Source organism: Adiantum capillus-veneris, chromosome 28, assembly GCF_014529385.1.
Source record: "Adiantum capillus-veneris isolate H3 chromosome 28, ASM1452938v2, whole genome shotgun sequence".
NCBI lineage: Eukaryota > Viridiplantae > Streptophyta > Polypodiopsida > Polypodiales > Pteridaceae > Adiantum > Adiantum capillus-veneris.
Window position 1 is genome coordinate 33,974,098 of NC_140958.1, and position 16,562 is coordinate 33,990,659.

Consider the following 16,562-nt stretch of genomic DNA (forward strand, 5'->3'; position numbering starts at 1 on the left):
GGTTTACTCTATTATTGAAACATTCAATATGGTTGATGGGTGAATGCCCTGCCACCAAAAAATTTTACTCTCGGGCGTCGCTATATAAGGCTCTGCAGTGTCGCTATGAACGTCGCTATAGGTAGCCTGTAAGCGTCGCTATATAGCGACGACCATAACGAGTATTAACGATGCATATAGCGAAGCTTATAGCAACTCTCATAGCGACGTTCCCATATCAACGCTATTAGCGAGGTCTTAGCGACGTCGAGAAGTATAAAAACCCGATGTATTTCCGTTGCTAACAGCGTCACAAGTGCACACAACCTCTTGTAGTGTTTTAAGGGTGGGAAGCTGTTTTTCAATAGCTACTTTTTCAACAACGGGGATTGGTGAAATTTTTACAGATCAATTTTAAATTGTGATTTAGATTCTTCTTTTCAAGAGCTATCTAGAGATATATAACATGTTGTAGATCTTTTCATTTTGGTCAAACCTATTTGGTCAAGCACTTCCAAAAATAGCTATGTCATAGACACAGCTTTTTTGTCCATCCACTCATTCTTTCACCCCACAGTGCTTAGCATTTGTTAAAATAAGAGAGAGAGAGAGAGAGAGAGAGAGAGGGTAGAGTGCCCCCCAACATTTACGAATGTTGAAGAACACAACTCTCATTGAGAATAATCTTGTTGAAAACACAATTCAAGATATGATACTAGGTGACAAGTGACGGAGTGTGTGGATCCCCCCTTGAAGAGGTGGTTTGTCTTTGTTACTTTGATTTCTTCAGCTTGTTATTGTGATGAACATGATGGGGTGGCTCCCTTGTCATGCGGATAGACCTTATGGTTTCGTTATGCCGTATGGAACGCCGTGGCTCGGTTGGACTAGCATGCTTCATTATGTAATTCCTTTTGTTGTAATTAAATTCCAACTCACTTTTGGTGAGAATTGCAAAAAAAAAAAAAAAAAGATATACATCTTTGAAAAGATGATGAATAGTAGAGCACATAGTGGTCTTGTGGTAAGACCTTTCTAGGCGAAACACGTCTAGGGCCGTCTCAAAGACTAATGTTCACGTTGATCATCACAGTATTGGTCTCTCGATGACAACAATAAGACCTTATGAGGTGTAGCATCCTATGATCATTTAAAGAGTTGCCTTCATGGCATGTGTGTGTAACAATTGAGAATGACAATAGATCTTATGAGGCTCAAAGGTGTAACTTGTTATGGTCGTGTACAGAGTTGCCTTCAAGGCATGTGTGTGTGACAATTGTAAAAGCACCCTATGACAAATTGCTAAAAAAATCTTGTGTATTGTGCATGAGTCCCTACTAATTGATAATTGACAAGAGGGCGAAGGGGCTCTTAGTATGTCGATGGATTCTTTTTCGTAAAATGTATGTTTGTCACTTGGCAAGAGAGGGCTTTATTGCTTTTACCACTCATGACTATTATAGCAAGGTGGCAATGTACTTAAAAGACAGCTTTGGCAATGTACTTAGAAAGGTAGCTTTTTGCAATGGACTTTTGACGAGAAAGCTTCGTGTAAAAAAGCCCGTGAGATGGAGTACAAAGCGGGCTCAATTTCAACAGTGTCGGCCATAAGGTTTGAAACCTTGAGCGTGTTCTTTTCAGAACCTTTTAGGGCAGGCCTCGTGGAGTGCATGGCATGTCCAGGTGTGTAAACGCAGCGGGCCGCCCTCAGACTTCTACTGACGCCAGGCTACCCTCACAAGTCGGTGGCACTCACATGAATTCCCCAGGGGCACATGAAGACGTGGCAGAAGCGCTCTCTCTCTCTCTCTCTCTCTCTCTCTCTCTCTGCCAGTGACTGGAGTGCGTTAAAATTTCTTCCTCGACTCTCTCCCTTTCTCTCTCCAGAGTCCACGACTCCACTGTCTCCACATGCTATCAAATACTTGACGTCAAGTACAAATACGTCAAGTACTGTTGCTATCCTTCCCGCTCCACGGAGTACCTCCCACATGCGAATTATTAGACCTCGACTCTCTCTCTCTCTCTCTCTCTCTCTCTCTCTAGAGGTGTATCCGGATTCGGGGAGCACCGATGGGCGGCGATGCCCTTACTGGCCGGGTGCTCTCTCTCTCTCTCTCTCTCTCTCTCGTAGTTGACTAGAAAGAATGCTTGTCAAGGTTTCCCGGAGCCCGCGAACTGCCATTGCCACCTTGGGTTGCCAAGACTGATTGACAGCGGCCTCAAACGCTTGACGTGGCACAGCCTCCTGTCCAAAACTCTCCAACGCATTTGACTAATGTTCCCCATCTTGACCGTCCACGTACAGAACCTGATTACCGTCCGATCTGATTTGCCCCTCGGCAATAGTCAACTTTCCTGTGGACTAGATAGTGACCTCGACAAAAAGCTCTGCTTTGTCGTGAGATGGCCTTATTTATGTTAAAACGCGTGAATGCAGGACCCAGGTCACATGACAAGGTGCCATGTAATCTATCCTACCATCAGACCATGTCGATTGTCCACAATCCCCAGTTCAACATGTAAACTTTATACCTTAAGAGACTTTGCGACGACCTTGATGTTTGGCCTCTTCGATTTGGAGATGTTTGGCCTCTTCGATTTGGACTGGGCCAATCAACATAAGCCACACTATCACTCATAAACATTTGTTCACTCTAGCCTACATGAGCCCTTATTAGGCAGTTGTGGACCGTTGGATAAAGCTTGTCGATTGGTGCCACATAGCATGTTAATGTTGTTTTTAAAACTTCTCGTTTCTTGTAATAGAGGCATTAACTATGCATTGACTTTTGTTATCTAGTCCATGAATTGAGACGACATCACATGTAATTGGCTATAAGGCCACATCTGCACAGGCTTCGTTCAACCCTAGCTCATATCAACAAACGTTGCCTCCATTTCCCAACTTTGCCAATTTTGGCAAAGCTAGAAAACCCGTCTTCTACCCCTGCATTTTGAAATGCAATGAAATTCACGCAAGACAAATACTAGCTGTCGATTATGTCAAGCCAAAATGGTTTACAAGAGGCGCCTCGCCTGTGCAAAAGCTCCCTAAGGCCCCTTTTGAGGCTTGGAAATTACTAAGAGATAGACCGTCTTTCAAGGATTTGGAACCACAAGTTATGCTCCTCTAACAATTGGTAGTTAGAGAAGATAGAACGTCTTTCAAGGATTAAAAACCACAAGTTATGCTCCTCTAACAGTTAGTACTTAGAGGAGACGCTTGTCACATATCAAGTGTTGAGAACAGACATGGAAAAAAGTTGCAAAGGAAGCCGAAGTAGAGAAGCCATCTTCGTATACAAACAAAGGATTCATTGTATTATCTTCAAGCTAAAGATAATTATGTCCTATCCATGGACAAAACAATGCAAGCTTTGGTATGACAATGGACACCTTAGCTTAAAAAGATTATTGCTAATTCGGGCTAAAGCTTTGATGGTCCTCCATCCGGTGTCTTTGATGTATAAACATCTAAGTGATTGTGGTCGAAAAGATGATAAGTCTTCAAGTTTCAACGTTTTTCTCTATGATTTGATTGAGTCTCTATTGTTTCTTTTGGGGGGGGGGGGGGGGGGGGGGGGGGGGTATCTGCAGCATTTTGACTCAATTCACTAATGTCGTGATAATGATTATAGTGGATCAAGACATTTGTTAACTTGGCTAGTGCAACCTTGAATGTGATGACCAATTAAATACAGTGTGTATCAGTGAGACATCTAACGTCCAATGCAGACCAAGATGTGAGTGTGCTTAATTAATGTCATCTTTAATCGAGTGGGGTGTGTGCCATTTGCATGCTTTGTGGTGGGAATGCCATGCGTGTATTGTCATGTGTGGATGGTTATGAGCATGTCTCTAGCTTTATTGTATCCCTACAGCTTTGGACTTAGCCGTAGTAGGAGCCATGCCCATAGAGCCATTTAAAAGACTCTTAGAAATGGAGTAAAGGCCAACATGTACAAATTTATGTAGATATCATAAGAGTGCAATCATAGCATGTGGTACTAGCCTTCTTACGAAGTGGACTTACTCCCCTTTGTGGACTGATCATGTTCTTAGGACATGGAACTTGTTGGGATTAAAGCCCAAGTGGCCTCTTATGCGGATATGGCTGGCCGCCCGCCTAACTCACTTCCCTCTAACTCTTTGTATATACTAACTTATACTTTGTGAATACTAAGGAATTGGGAGATAACCCTTCTAACAGTTCTCTGCGTACTGTACTGTGTAAGCTCACTGTGTGTGTGTGTGTGTGAGAGAGTCGACCCACGCTCCGCTCCGCGACTTCAATTGGTATCAGAGCCTTGGTTTAGTGCGGTTTTGCGCAATCGCGCGCGCGCACACTTTTTCGGCAGATTCTGGATCCGGAGTTCGAAAATTCACACTCGGCGTTCCGGGAGCGTTTCCAATAGGCGACCTGGGGTTTTACCCCCCTTTCGAAGCCGTTTATGCCCTCAGAATTTCGTTCTGAGCACTACAGCAGAAGATAGATTTCAGCCGTAAAGAAATCCGTCTTGTGTAGATTGGCAAGCAGGAGGTGGCCGACATCAATATCGGCATCGACATACATCACTTATTAGTCTTCAGAGCATCATCTATAGACCAGGTACACATATATATCATCAGATATATATATTGCAGTCTGCATTGCTACTTCTTGTGCTTGCCAGGTTCCAGGGGAGGTGTGGCCATACGACGGCTTGACACCACTAGCATGTATTGCAGATTGATGTACTGTGATTGTGGGTCTGCTAGTTGTGAGTCACACTAGCAGACAGACCGCCGCAGTGGTCATAGGACAGTGATTGGTCTATTATAGGATGTATGCTAGTTCTGGGCAGTTTGCTGAGCCATCTGAGAGGGTCGTGTGTGAGGTTTTTTGAAGCCAAGCACTGGGGGCTGGGTTACCCAGTGTGAGGTGGATTAGGTTGCTGGAGTTCCCCTCTACACGCATCCTCTTCGGCGACTTTTATCCCCTAGGATGTATGACTTTGTGTAGACACTGGATTGCATCTTATGCGTCAGGCCGTTGAGGCATTGTTCAGGGTTCAGTCTTGAGACAGATACAGGTTCTGTCATCGCCCAGAGAGGAGCCAGTGTATGCTTACAGGACAGCATATTACAGAGATCTTTTAGATTTGTCACTAGTCAGCTATTTATGATTGTTTTTTGAGCTATCTTTTGGTTCCCAGAGCTCAGTTTACAGGGGAGACTCTGTCAAAAATTTTCAAAATACTGACAGTTCCTGAGGAGAGGTGTTCAGCTTGTTGATTACAGCTTGTTTACTGTGTACGGAGGCCAGTTTACAGGGGAAACTCTGCCGGATTTTTCTCAGGAGTAAACAGTTTGGCAGATATGGCATCTTCTCAAAGTGAGACTCTTTACAACATAAAGAAGCTGGATGGCACAAACTTTCCATTCTGGAAGAAGCAGATTTGACAGGTTTTGGTGCAGAAAAAACAAGTGAAGCCACTGAAGCTCAAAGGGGAGAGACCAGAATTTATGGCTGAAGATGAGTGGGAAGAGCTTGACGAGTTAGCTTGTTCCACAATCATGCTGACACTGGCAGAAAATGTTTACTTCAACGTAGCAGAAGAGACTACAGCGTATGGCGTATGGCAAAAGCTATGTGGTATGTACGAGAAACAAAGTGCTGCTTCTCAGATTTATTGGCTCAAGAAATTGGTGGATTTGAAGATGAAGGAAGGGAAAGCCATGTCAAATCATCTGAATGAATTTCACACAATTTTCAGCCAGTTAACAGCACAGGAGATAGTCTTTCCAGATTCAGTGAAGGCTATGTTTCTCTTAATCACTTTGCCAGACAGTTGGGATACTTTTCGTACAGCGTTAAGTAATTCTGTCGCGCCAGAAGGTCTTACAAGTGCCAATGTAGAAGGCAGCTTGCTCACAGAGGAAGTGAACAGGAAGAACATTGACAAAGGCAAAGGCAATAGTGCTTTGGTCGTTCGAGGGAGACAACAGTTTAAAGAGAAGAAGGATAAGAAGGCACAAAACTGAAGTAAGTCTCGTGATTCGAAGTCAAAGGATGACATAGAATGCTACCATTGTGGCAAGAAGGGTCACATGAAGCGAGACTGTACAAAGTGGAAACAAGAAAAAGGAAAAACAAAGAGTTCTGAGCAAGATGAAAAGAAGAGTTCAGTGAAGATTGAAGAGGTGAATGTCACAGGATCTGGTTCAGACAGTGATTCTGGTATAGCAGCTGGTGACATCTTCCTTACAAGCAATCTTGATTCTGTTTTCTTGACTGCAGAGGATGGACATGCTATGAGTGATTGGATTATCGACTCAGGGGCATCTTTACATGTTTCTCCGCACAAAGAGTGGTTTACATCATATGTGGCTACTAAAGATTATGTCAGACTTGGCAATGAGCAGGTTTGTGACGTACTTGGAGTGGGAGATGTGCAGTTGAAGTTTCAGAATGGCTCTTCTTTATGGCTCAAGAATGTCAGACATGTTCCAGCAATCCGAAAGAGCTTGATTAGTACAGGGAAGTTGGATGATGCGGGTTATGTGACAGTTTTTGGGAACAACGCTTGGAAGATCTCCAAAGGTTCGATGACTGTAGCACATGGTAGCAAGTCAGGAACTCTGTACACTTTACATGTTTCAGAGGTTAAAAACCATGTAATTAATGTGATTGAGCAGCCAAGTGTGTCACTGTGGCATCGTAGGTTGGGACATATGTCAAAAAGAGGAATGGAAATACTTTCTCATTATGGTTATTTGCCTGGCTTTTCATTTCAAGATTTTGAGTTTTGTGAGCATTGTGTTTATGGTAAGCAAACACAGGAACCGCACAGATCAAAGAGGAATCGTAGGGACGAACGGTTAGCTCTTGTACACAGTGATCTATGCGGACCAATGCCTAGTTTGTCACTAGGGGGAGCAGCGTACTTTTGTACATTCATAGATGACTATTCTCGCAAAGTATGGGTTTACTTCTTGAAGCACAAGGATGAGGTGCTCAAGGTCTTTAAGACATTCTTGCAGCTGGTGGAGAATCAGAGTGGTCAGAAGCTGAAGTGCTTGAGAACTGACAATGGTGGAGAGTACGTTTCCAAAGCTTTTCAAGACTTTTGTGAAGCAAAAGGGATTAAGCGGGAACTTACTGCACCATATAATCCTTCGCAGAATGGGGTTGCAGAACGTATGAATAGGACCATACAAGAGAAGGTCAGAAGCATGTTGTCAAATGCTGAGTTGCCTGATGGATTTTGGGCGGAAGCAGTGGCTACAGCAGTCCATTTGATCAACAGGTCTCCTAGTAGGGTTCTGGATAAGAGTGCAGTGGCCGAGATGCTATGGACAGGCAAGGCACCTTCGTATAAGCATCTCAGAGTCTTTGGTTGTGAAGCTTATAGCCATATTCCTAAGGAGTTCAGAAATAAGTTAGAACCAAAGAGCAAGAAGTGTATATTTCTTGGCTACGGAGAATCGGGCGAGATGGGTTACCGGCTTTGGGATCCTGAGTCCAGAAAGCTTATTCGTAGCAATGATGTGTATTTCAATGAAGCCAAGTTTCACGCTAAGCCAGAGAAGACAGAGGAGATCAGAAGAGTTGTCTTCAGGGAAGATGGACCTAGTGCTAGCACATCAAGACAGCATGGTCAGGCTCAGGAACAGCCTATAGTGGCTAGAGAGGCAGAATCAGTTGTGGTGGGACGTTCTGAGCGTGTCTCCAAACCACCTGATCGTTATGTGCCATCTCTAAATTATGTCATGCTCACAGATTGCGGAGAACCATCTTGTTACAAGGAAGCATTACAAGTGGTTGACTCGAAAAAATGGCAGTTGGCCATGCAGTCAGAGATGACAGCTCTGCATAAAAACCAGACATGGAAGTTGGTTAAATTACCACAGGGCAAAAAGGCTCTACCATGTAAATGGGTTTACAGGTATAAGATCACCGCTCATGATAGTCAGCCAAAGTACAAAGCAAGGCTTGTTGCCAAGGGCTTTAAGCAAGAACAAGGCATTGACTTTGATGAAGTCTTCTCTCCAGTGGTCAAGATGACTACATTGAGATGCTTTCTTGCATTGGTTGCTATATTGGATTTGGTGTTGCACCAAATGGATGTCAAGACAGCGTTCTTGCATGGTGATTTAGATGTGGAAATTTACATGCAGCAGCCAGAAGGGTTTGTTGAGAAAGGCATGGAACATTTGGTATGCCAGTTGTTAAAGAGTCTTTATGGCTTAAAACAATCACCGAGGGCATGGTACCATAAGTTCCACCAGTTTATGCTTTCTCAAGGCTACAAACGTAGTGAGTTCGATCACTGTCTATATACAAAGAAGGCTAAGGATGGCAGTTGGCTGATCCTTATTTTGTATGTGGATGACATGTTGATTGCTGGCAAACACTTGGAAGAAATTTCAGCTTTGAAGTCAAAGATGGCAAAATCGTTTGACATGAAAGACATGGGTGAGGCAAGTCATATACTTGGTATGCGCATTGAGAGAGACAGATCAAAGAGGTTGATTTGGTTATCTCAAACACAGTATATTGACAAGGTTTTGCAACGTTTCAATATGGAGAAGGGAAAGGCATTGAGTGTTCCATTGCCACCATATGTGAAACTTAGCAAACAAGATTGTCCTGTGTCTGAGGAAGAAAAGGCTGAAATGGATAAGATTCCATATGCGTCTGCAGTGGGTAGTTTGATGTATGCAATGATTGCTACACGTCCGGATATTGCATTTGCAGTGGGAGTGGTTAGCAGATATATGTCAAATCCCGGCAAGAAACATTGGGAGGCAGTGAAAGGTATCATGAGATACTTAAAACATACAAAGAGTATGCGCATATGCTATGGTAGTCAGGATTTGAGTGTCAGAGGATACACTGACTCAGATTATGCAGGAGACTTGGATAAGAGGAGATCTACATCAGGCTATGTCTTTACATTGGCTGGAGGTGCCATATCATGGCGATCTCGATTACAAGATTGTGTTACGCAGTCTACTACAGAAGCTGAGTATGTTGCAGCAAATGAGGCATGCAAAGAAGCTATTTGGCTTGGTAGATTGGTTGCAGACTTGGGAATCAAAGTAGATATGCCAGAGTTATATTGTGATAGTCAAAGTGCTATACAATTGGCAAAGAATCCAGTGTTCCATTCGAAGACTAAGCATATTGATGTGAAATATCACTTCATTAGGGAAGTACTTGAAGACAAGCAGATACAACTGTTGAAGATCCACACCAAGGACAATCCTGCTGATCTACTCACAAAGGGACTTCCAGGAGAGGGCTTTGTGCATTGTCGTGAGTTATTGGGCATTGGATAGATGGCAGCCATGTAAATCTTTGTACATTTATGTTCATAGATTTACAGTTACTTAAAGTGCCACATTGGACTTTAAGTGGGAGGTTGTTGGGATTAAAGCCCAAGTGGCCTCTTATGCGGATATGGCTGGCCGCCCGCCTAACTCACTTCCCTCTAACTCTTTGTATATACTAACTTATACTTTGTGAATACTAAGGAATTGGGAGATAACCCTTCTAACAGTTCTCTGCGTACTGTACTGTGTAAGCTCATTGTGTGTGTGTGTGTGAGAGAGTCGACCCACGCTCCGCTCCGCGACTTCAATACTTCCCTTTAATCTACACTCCAAGGGGGACTTGTTACCATATACATGTGGTAGTGATGTGTGTGAACACACTTAGGACTGCCAGGGCATTTTTTCCCTCACTAGGAGGTTTTTGCCCCTCGTGCATTGTATATATGCGCATCACTCTAGGGCTAACTTATCTTTCCATTGCACACTAAGTAATACACTCTCTATTGTGTGCCTTGAGCTTCCTCCATCTTCTCCAAGCTGTGTGAGTTTTCTTGCAACCCTAAATGGTTTTGTTGGATCTACGTGTATCAAAGTTGGTGCCATTATGAAAGCCTTCTTAAGTGCTTGAAATGTTTGTTATGATTATAAATTCCACAAAAAACTTATCTTTCACATTCAAGCTTGTTAGAGAAGCAACAACCTTGGAGTAGTCTTAAAGATTGACAAAACCCAAGAAGCACTGAACATCTCATATAGAGGTGGGAGGTTCCCATTGGAGAATGGTCTTAATCTTCTTTGGATCCGTTGAAATTCCATTCTCAGCGTAGAGACCCATCCTTTTTCTTAACAAGTAGTATTGGTGCCCCTGTTGGTAACTTTGAATGTCATATAAACCCCTTGGATAGGTTTTCATCAATGTACTGTAGAACCTCTACAAGCTCATCTTGGGATAGCTTGTATATATGGACCAAAGCGTGGTCTGAGTCCCTTCCTGTGGTTCAATGCCACAATCATAAGGTCGATTAAAACACATCCTTGCAATCATATGATACTGAGGTGGCAATGCTTCCATGTTTCTTCTTGTGCCAGAAGGGTCAATTGGTATTGCATAAATCAAGAATAACATGGTTCTTTTGGCTACATGGATAAAGACCCTGGCTCCAACATCCATAGAGTGGTTTGACATGCTTAATTTTGTCATGTTGTAACTGTCTTTTATCAACCCTTCAAGACCTCCAATCAATATCTAGATTCTATAACTCAAGACAAGATAGGTCGATTTGATGGGTGGCGTATGGCATTGAAAGATATCTTAAAAACCTGCTCACTTATTGTCACTTGATCCAAAGGTTGGGTTTCATATATGATGTCTCGTGAAGCAAGTGGACGGCCATCAATCTCTAAGGGTTACTATTCAATTTTTGTGGTTTTTGATAGGCTCAGAAAGATGACACTTTTCATCCCACTAACCAAGTCAATCAATAGAGAAGGAATGACAAAGATACTTCTCGAGAATATCTATCGTTATCATGGACTTCCAGATGACATTGTCTCAAATTAAGGGCCACAATTCATATCAAGGTTTTGGAGAGGATTGTTTAAGCTTCTAGGAGTAAAGATTAATCTCTCTTTAGCCAATCATCCATAGAGTGATGGAGAAACAGAGAGGGTGAATCAAGTTCTAAAACAGTATCTCTGATGCACAATCAACTACCTTCAAGACAATTGGCTAGAATTGCTAGCCCTCACTCACTTTTCAAACAACAACATTATTCTTGCTTCTACTTGACATATCCCATTCTTTGGAAATTATGGTCGGTACCCAAGGATGGATGTCCACATGAATCATCCAGTGTAGAATTTGACTGCCCACAAATTTAGCCACACATCTATAGAGCATTCACAAAGAATTGACAATGAATTCACAAAAGATCAAAAGAGGTATAAAAGAAGCCAGGACATTGGATGCAACCTCCACCATCAGAGAGGACAACACTTCACCTAACGCCATGTTGGAGGTTGTTGGCTTCATGACCTTCTGAGCCATTTCATTCATGTTTTCTCATCCAATTTCTAGTAAGAATAAAAGGGGTCTACAATCCATGTTTAGCTTTAATTGCTAGGTCTAACCCCCATGCCATTAGACTACAAGATATATTTGGTACTTTTCATCATTTTTTATGTACAAGCATTGTGCTTTGTTTTTGTATCTTTAGAACATAGTCTTCCTACTTTTACCACCAATTTAGACTTAGATGTAACATTCATAGATAGGTATACCACAAATGCCCCCCCCCCCCCCCCCCCCCCCCCCCCCCCCCTCTCTCTCTCTCTCTCAACTCTCTCAAAAAAAATAGTAGCAATGGCTAGTGAGGGGCCTTATGGTGTGGCCGAATGGAGTGCTTTGTGACAATTTCTTTGAGGGTTTAAGTCATGGGTAGATTATGTTCTAATTTATATGCCCAACAAGAGATGGTGAATGATATGGAGCTCTTCCTAAAAGATATTTGACCCTAGTTAGGACAAATGAGATGATATGTTAGTGTCTCCTCTTGACTACAACTGAGATTGAGGAATGTGTACAACGATCGAACATTTTAGGCTTCTTTTAGATGAAGACAGTGGCAACTCCCTAGCTTTCCATTGCAACTCCTCTCGTTGTTCACAAGGGAAGGCAGAAAGGTTCATAGCCAAACCCCCATGTTGGAGTTCATTTTGGCAGCGAGCTATGTGGGCCATGTTGAGGGTTGCGTCTCTCTCCTTCACACCCAAAAGTAGGTGACAAGCCTTCAGCTTCCGAGAGGGTGGGAAGAGTGCCCATTGCAATGTGGGTTTGAAATGCTTACGCTTCACCTCCAATGAATAAATACAACAGGCTTTGTATACTCCTTCCCTGCACTCATCCTTCATCTCATCTAAATCAAGCCTTAGCTCCATATAAGCCATTAGTATAGTAAACATGGGCATATATACTATAGTTAATCTCAAGACATAGTCCTCTCATAAAACCAACAATGTGGATCTATTGACGGACATATGCATAGTAAGAGCTACAATTTTGAGGGTACTATGGTGGTCCAAAAATGCGTTAATCTTTCAAAAGTAGGGTGAGCCTCTAGACACAAATTTTGTTCTGGAGACATGTTTTTCATTTGCACCTAGTGGAGGGGGTGATTCAAAACAGTTACCCCCCACCCCTAACGTGCGAAGGTACCCTATATTGTGCATTTGTGATCACAAAATTTTTGTTTATTTCTATATACTTTGGAATGATACCACCTTCATAGATCTTTTACTACCCAAACCGCCGACATCTATTAGCAAGGGTTAACAAGGGTGTGTACTGTGACCTGACCAGTTGCTTCATGCATGATGCCAATGAAATTTTCTTGTTCAGTGACTATCTACAATTACTCCGTCTAACATATTTCCAAAAGATAAATCACTACAATGCATTTGAGGATATTATATTTATTGTGTAATGAAACTCACTTATTTTTGAAGGTTCAATTGCATTATGGTAGTGGAGTTTAAATTGTGGACAAAGATCATCTTCAAACATAGATTACATTCCATGTGTCTTAGTGTCTTAGGTGTTTGGCTCATTACCCTGTGCGACATTATGTTTTGTAGATAGAACCTTTGGTTTGGGTCGTATGGAGTCACATCTACTACCATTTTGTAAGAATTATGCTTTTCTAATACAAATTCCTCGCGCTTATGGTTTTTTTTTTTTTTTTAAAGATCGTCTTCAAAGCTCTATTGAGTACTATAATTGAATACGTATTTATTGTGTAATGAAACTCACTTATTTTTAAAGGTTCAATTGTATTATGGTAGTGGAGTTTAAATTGTGGACAAAGATCGTCTTCAAACATAGATTACATTCCATGTGTCTTAGGCGTTTAGCTCATTACCCTGAGCGGCATTATGTTTTGTAGATGGAACCTTTGGTTTGGGTCCTATGGAGTCACATCTACTACCATTTTGTAAGAATAATGCTTTTCTAATACTAATCCCTCGCGCTTATGGTTTTTTTTTCCCAAAAAAAAAACGTCTTCAAAGCTCTATTGAGTACTATAATTGGACCATGGACAGTCCTAAAAAGACTCATGATTATGAGAATGATTTGAAAACTATGGACAACAAAATCTCGTTCTATGGCTAATTAAACTTTCCACCGTTAAACTTGGGCATTTCAAAAGAATTGCAATTTAATGTAGTCTCTCCGGAAAGTCTATTCTGAAGGGAGGTTGTTGCCAATCATTTAGCTTTCGGAGGGAACAGAACTTTGTGAGCCCTATAGGCAGTGAGATCGCAATCAAGGAGTTAGGGGAGTCAATAGCTAAATCCTAAAATTGGGGTTGGTGATGGATGAAGGTTTAGAAGGTGAGGTGCCAGGGCTAGTGTGAACGGAGAAGAAGGCTGACGCTAGGACGAAAAGTTATTACGCGTTTGGAAAGGGTGAATCATTTATAAAGGAGAGAGCGCACTAAAGAGCCATACTAAACAGGCTTGCGCTGTGAGAGAGAGAGAGAGAGAGAGAGAGAGAGAGAGGGGAAGAGCCAGGCCATCAGTTGCTAGAGCAGTTGCGTGTCGCATTTTATCTGCAAGGTGCAGACGCTATCGCATCTCGCCTACGTACGAGATCAGTAGATATGGTTCGCGCGCCTTGCTGTCCTGAGGACAAAGAGGGGCTCAGGAAAGGAGCATGGACTGAGGACGAGGATGAGAAGCTGGTGGCTTTCATCAAGAAGAATAAGGGCCACGGCAGCTGGCGGACCCTCCCCAAGCTAGCCGGTAATCCTCCCTTGCACAAAATTAACCAAATCACCCTCATCCAGCTTAATCATCATTATGTTAGTTTGAATTTACTCTTTGAAATTGCGGGATCCTTTGCGGAATATCTGATAAATAGAAGAAAATTACCGGATTAGCCGGTCATGCACCTTGCTGATCTCTACAGTTGGGTTTCAGACCTGTCGCCTGCGCTGTGCAGGTTTCAGGCTGAGCTCATGTTTTCCCCCTTTTTCCTTCCTTCTGTTTTGTTTGGTTTTGGGGAGTAACTCAATTTTCCGTAACGCGTTAACTACTTTTTTTACTGCAATCGATTTCTGTGTTTGTTTGTTTGTTTGATTAAGTTTGCTTAATTTGGTAGGGCTTGAGCGATGCGGGAAGAGCTGCCGACTGAGGTGGACCAATTACTTGCGTCCCAACATCAAACGTGGCAACTTCTCAGGCCACGAGGAGAGCATCATCATCCAACTTCACGCTGTGCTGGGAAACAAGTAAGCAGCCCGTCCCACGTAATTTCTTCATAGAATAGATGCATGAGTCACAAATCGTGCTTGAAAATTCTAGCACTTCTTAAAATCTGTTACAAAACTGCTGTTCTAAAGCCAGGCCTAATTAGACAAGGAAGGAGACAGGTACAATTGTTTTTTGAGCCTGAGGTGTTTAATGGCTGCATTCATATGTGAGCCTAACCTCTCACCGTGTTTCCCGCAAAACCGATGCTCTGGGGACGATAGCTCATTACATGATCTACATTGAGGAGGCCATTGGTCAATCAAATAGCCTTTAAGGTTGTTAGCTCGCTTGTACCACAAGAAGTTAAATGCAAATTCTCACAGTAATTCCCACATTGTGACTTACCTCAACATCATGAGCTTCTGTGAGGGAGGCAACGCATACCTAGCTAGGTACGATTGGGGGCAGGGGACCGCCGGCCCGGTGGGGGGGCCGGGGGTCCCCTACCCCCAATCGTACCTAGCTAGGTATGCGGTGCCTCTCGAGCAGAAGCTCATGATGTTATCCATTGTATGAAAAACACTGAAAAAGACTCCGTTTTCCTTCTTGTGAATCTACAAAGGACACACTAATTAGAAGAGTATTACACATGCTAAATGTTGATCTAGAAGATGTATTTATCTAGTTCTAAAATACAGTTCATGCTTGATATTTTGAAATCTAATGAGCTTTCTCTATGTAGGTGGTCAAGCATAGCATCCCATTTACCCGGTAGAACTGATAATGAAGTAAAGAATCATTGGAACACTCATCTTAAGAAGAGACTAAGTAAGATGGGAATTGATCCTGCGACACACCTTCCCTTGAACATGTTTCCATCCCATCATCACCTTTATGGTAATCTCTCAGCTTACAACCAAAGGAGTTGCGTGAATAATAGCGATTGGCAAAAAGTCCTATTGCAACAATCTTTGAAGCTAGACCCAAGCATTGCATGCCACCTTGTCCAATGGGAGCTAGCGAGGGTGGAGGCAGAAACAAGACAAAAACTAGCTAGCTCTCATGGGACATACATTCAAAATTACCTCGCATCATGGTTACAGAGCCTACAACAAAATCAAGCACCTACGTATGATTTGAATGCTCTACATCACGCAACAAACTTCCAGCCACGAGCATTGACTGAAAAACTTGTTTCCAACTTCTCTAATATGCTTCCTAACAAGCCCAACAACCATGATTCCCAACCTTTCAACAACAATCTTGTTGATAATTACCAACCAGCATCTCGTGATGGAAATGAGACGAGCCCTAGTAGTACTTTACTTAGCAAACATTGTCTAAACGTCAACAAGCAAGGGATTGAACATATGTATCAGGATCATGTTCTTGCTAGCACCACTAATAGTATAGGTACGCCGGACACTTGTACTAGCAATGATTCCCTATCAAGTCACCTCCTATCTAATGAGTTTTTGATTCCAGATGACCTGGTTAGCCTTGACCTCTCATCCAACGAAAGCTACAACCCAATTGCCAATTGTGATCCTACTGAGAGCTCCTCAGTCTCAATTAATGATCACACTAGCCAACATGACTCTTATTGGAATAGAGTGCTCAACCTTCTTGGTCATGCCACCTTTGAGAACTTATGAATTTTATTGATGATATTGGTGTACTTTGATTTTGCATGCTAGCTAGGTCCAAATGTGTATCTTTCTTTCTTTGTGAAACTTGATAAGTAAAATTGTTGGAGCCTTTGGTGTGAAGAGATCTTGAGAGCTATCTTCTCACATCATTTTCATTTAAAATGGATAGTCCTAGTAGAAACTTGAATCATTGCTATTTGAATTTCCCTTTATTGTATCCTACATTCTAACGGTCCTTAGGTTGGCTATTTTACACTAGAGCTCCCTAAATTCACAAGGAGCTCAGCTTGCACCACATATCACACTCCCTTTTTTTGTTTTTTTTGGCTCCATGATCATGCCCTAATTTAAGGTTGTGAGTAT

General features: G+C 42.4%; 1 protein-coding gene across 1 annotated transcript; it reads left to right on the top strand.

The window, feature by feature from the left end:
* Nucleotides 1–13,809: 13,809 nt before the first annotated feature.
* Nucleotides 13,810–16,228, top strand: LOC147420263 (uncharacterized). Its single transcript, XM_086504317.1, has 3 exons — nt 13,810–14,100; nt 14,459–14,588; nt 15,293–16,228. Exons 1-3 carry the CDS (start codon nt 13,959–13,961, stop codon nt 16,203–16,205), a joined length of 1,185 nt encoding a protein of 394 aa, XP_086360443.1. The 5' UTR covers nt 13,810–13,958; the 3' UTR covers nt 16,206–16,228.
* Nucleotides 16,229–16,562: the final 334 nt, after the last annotated feature.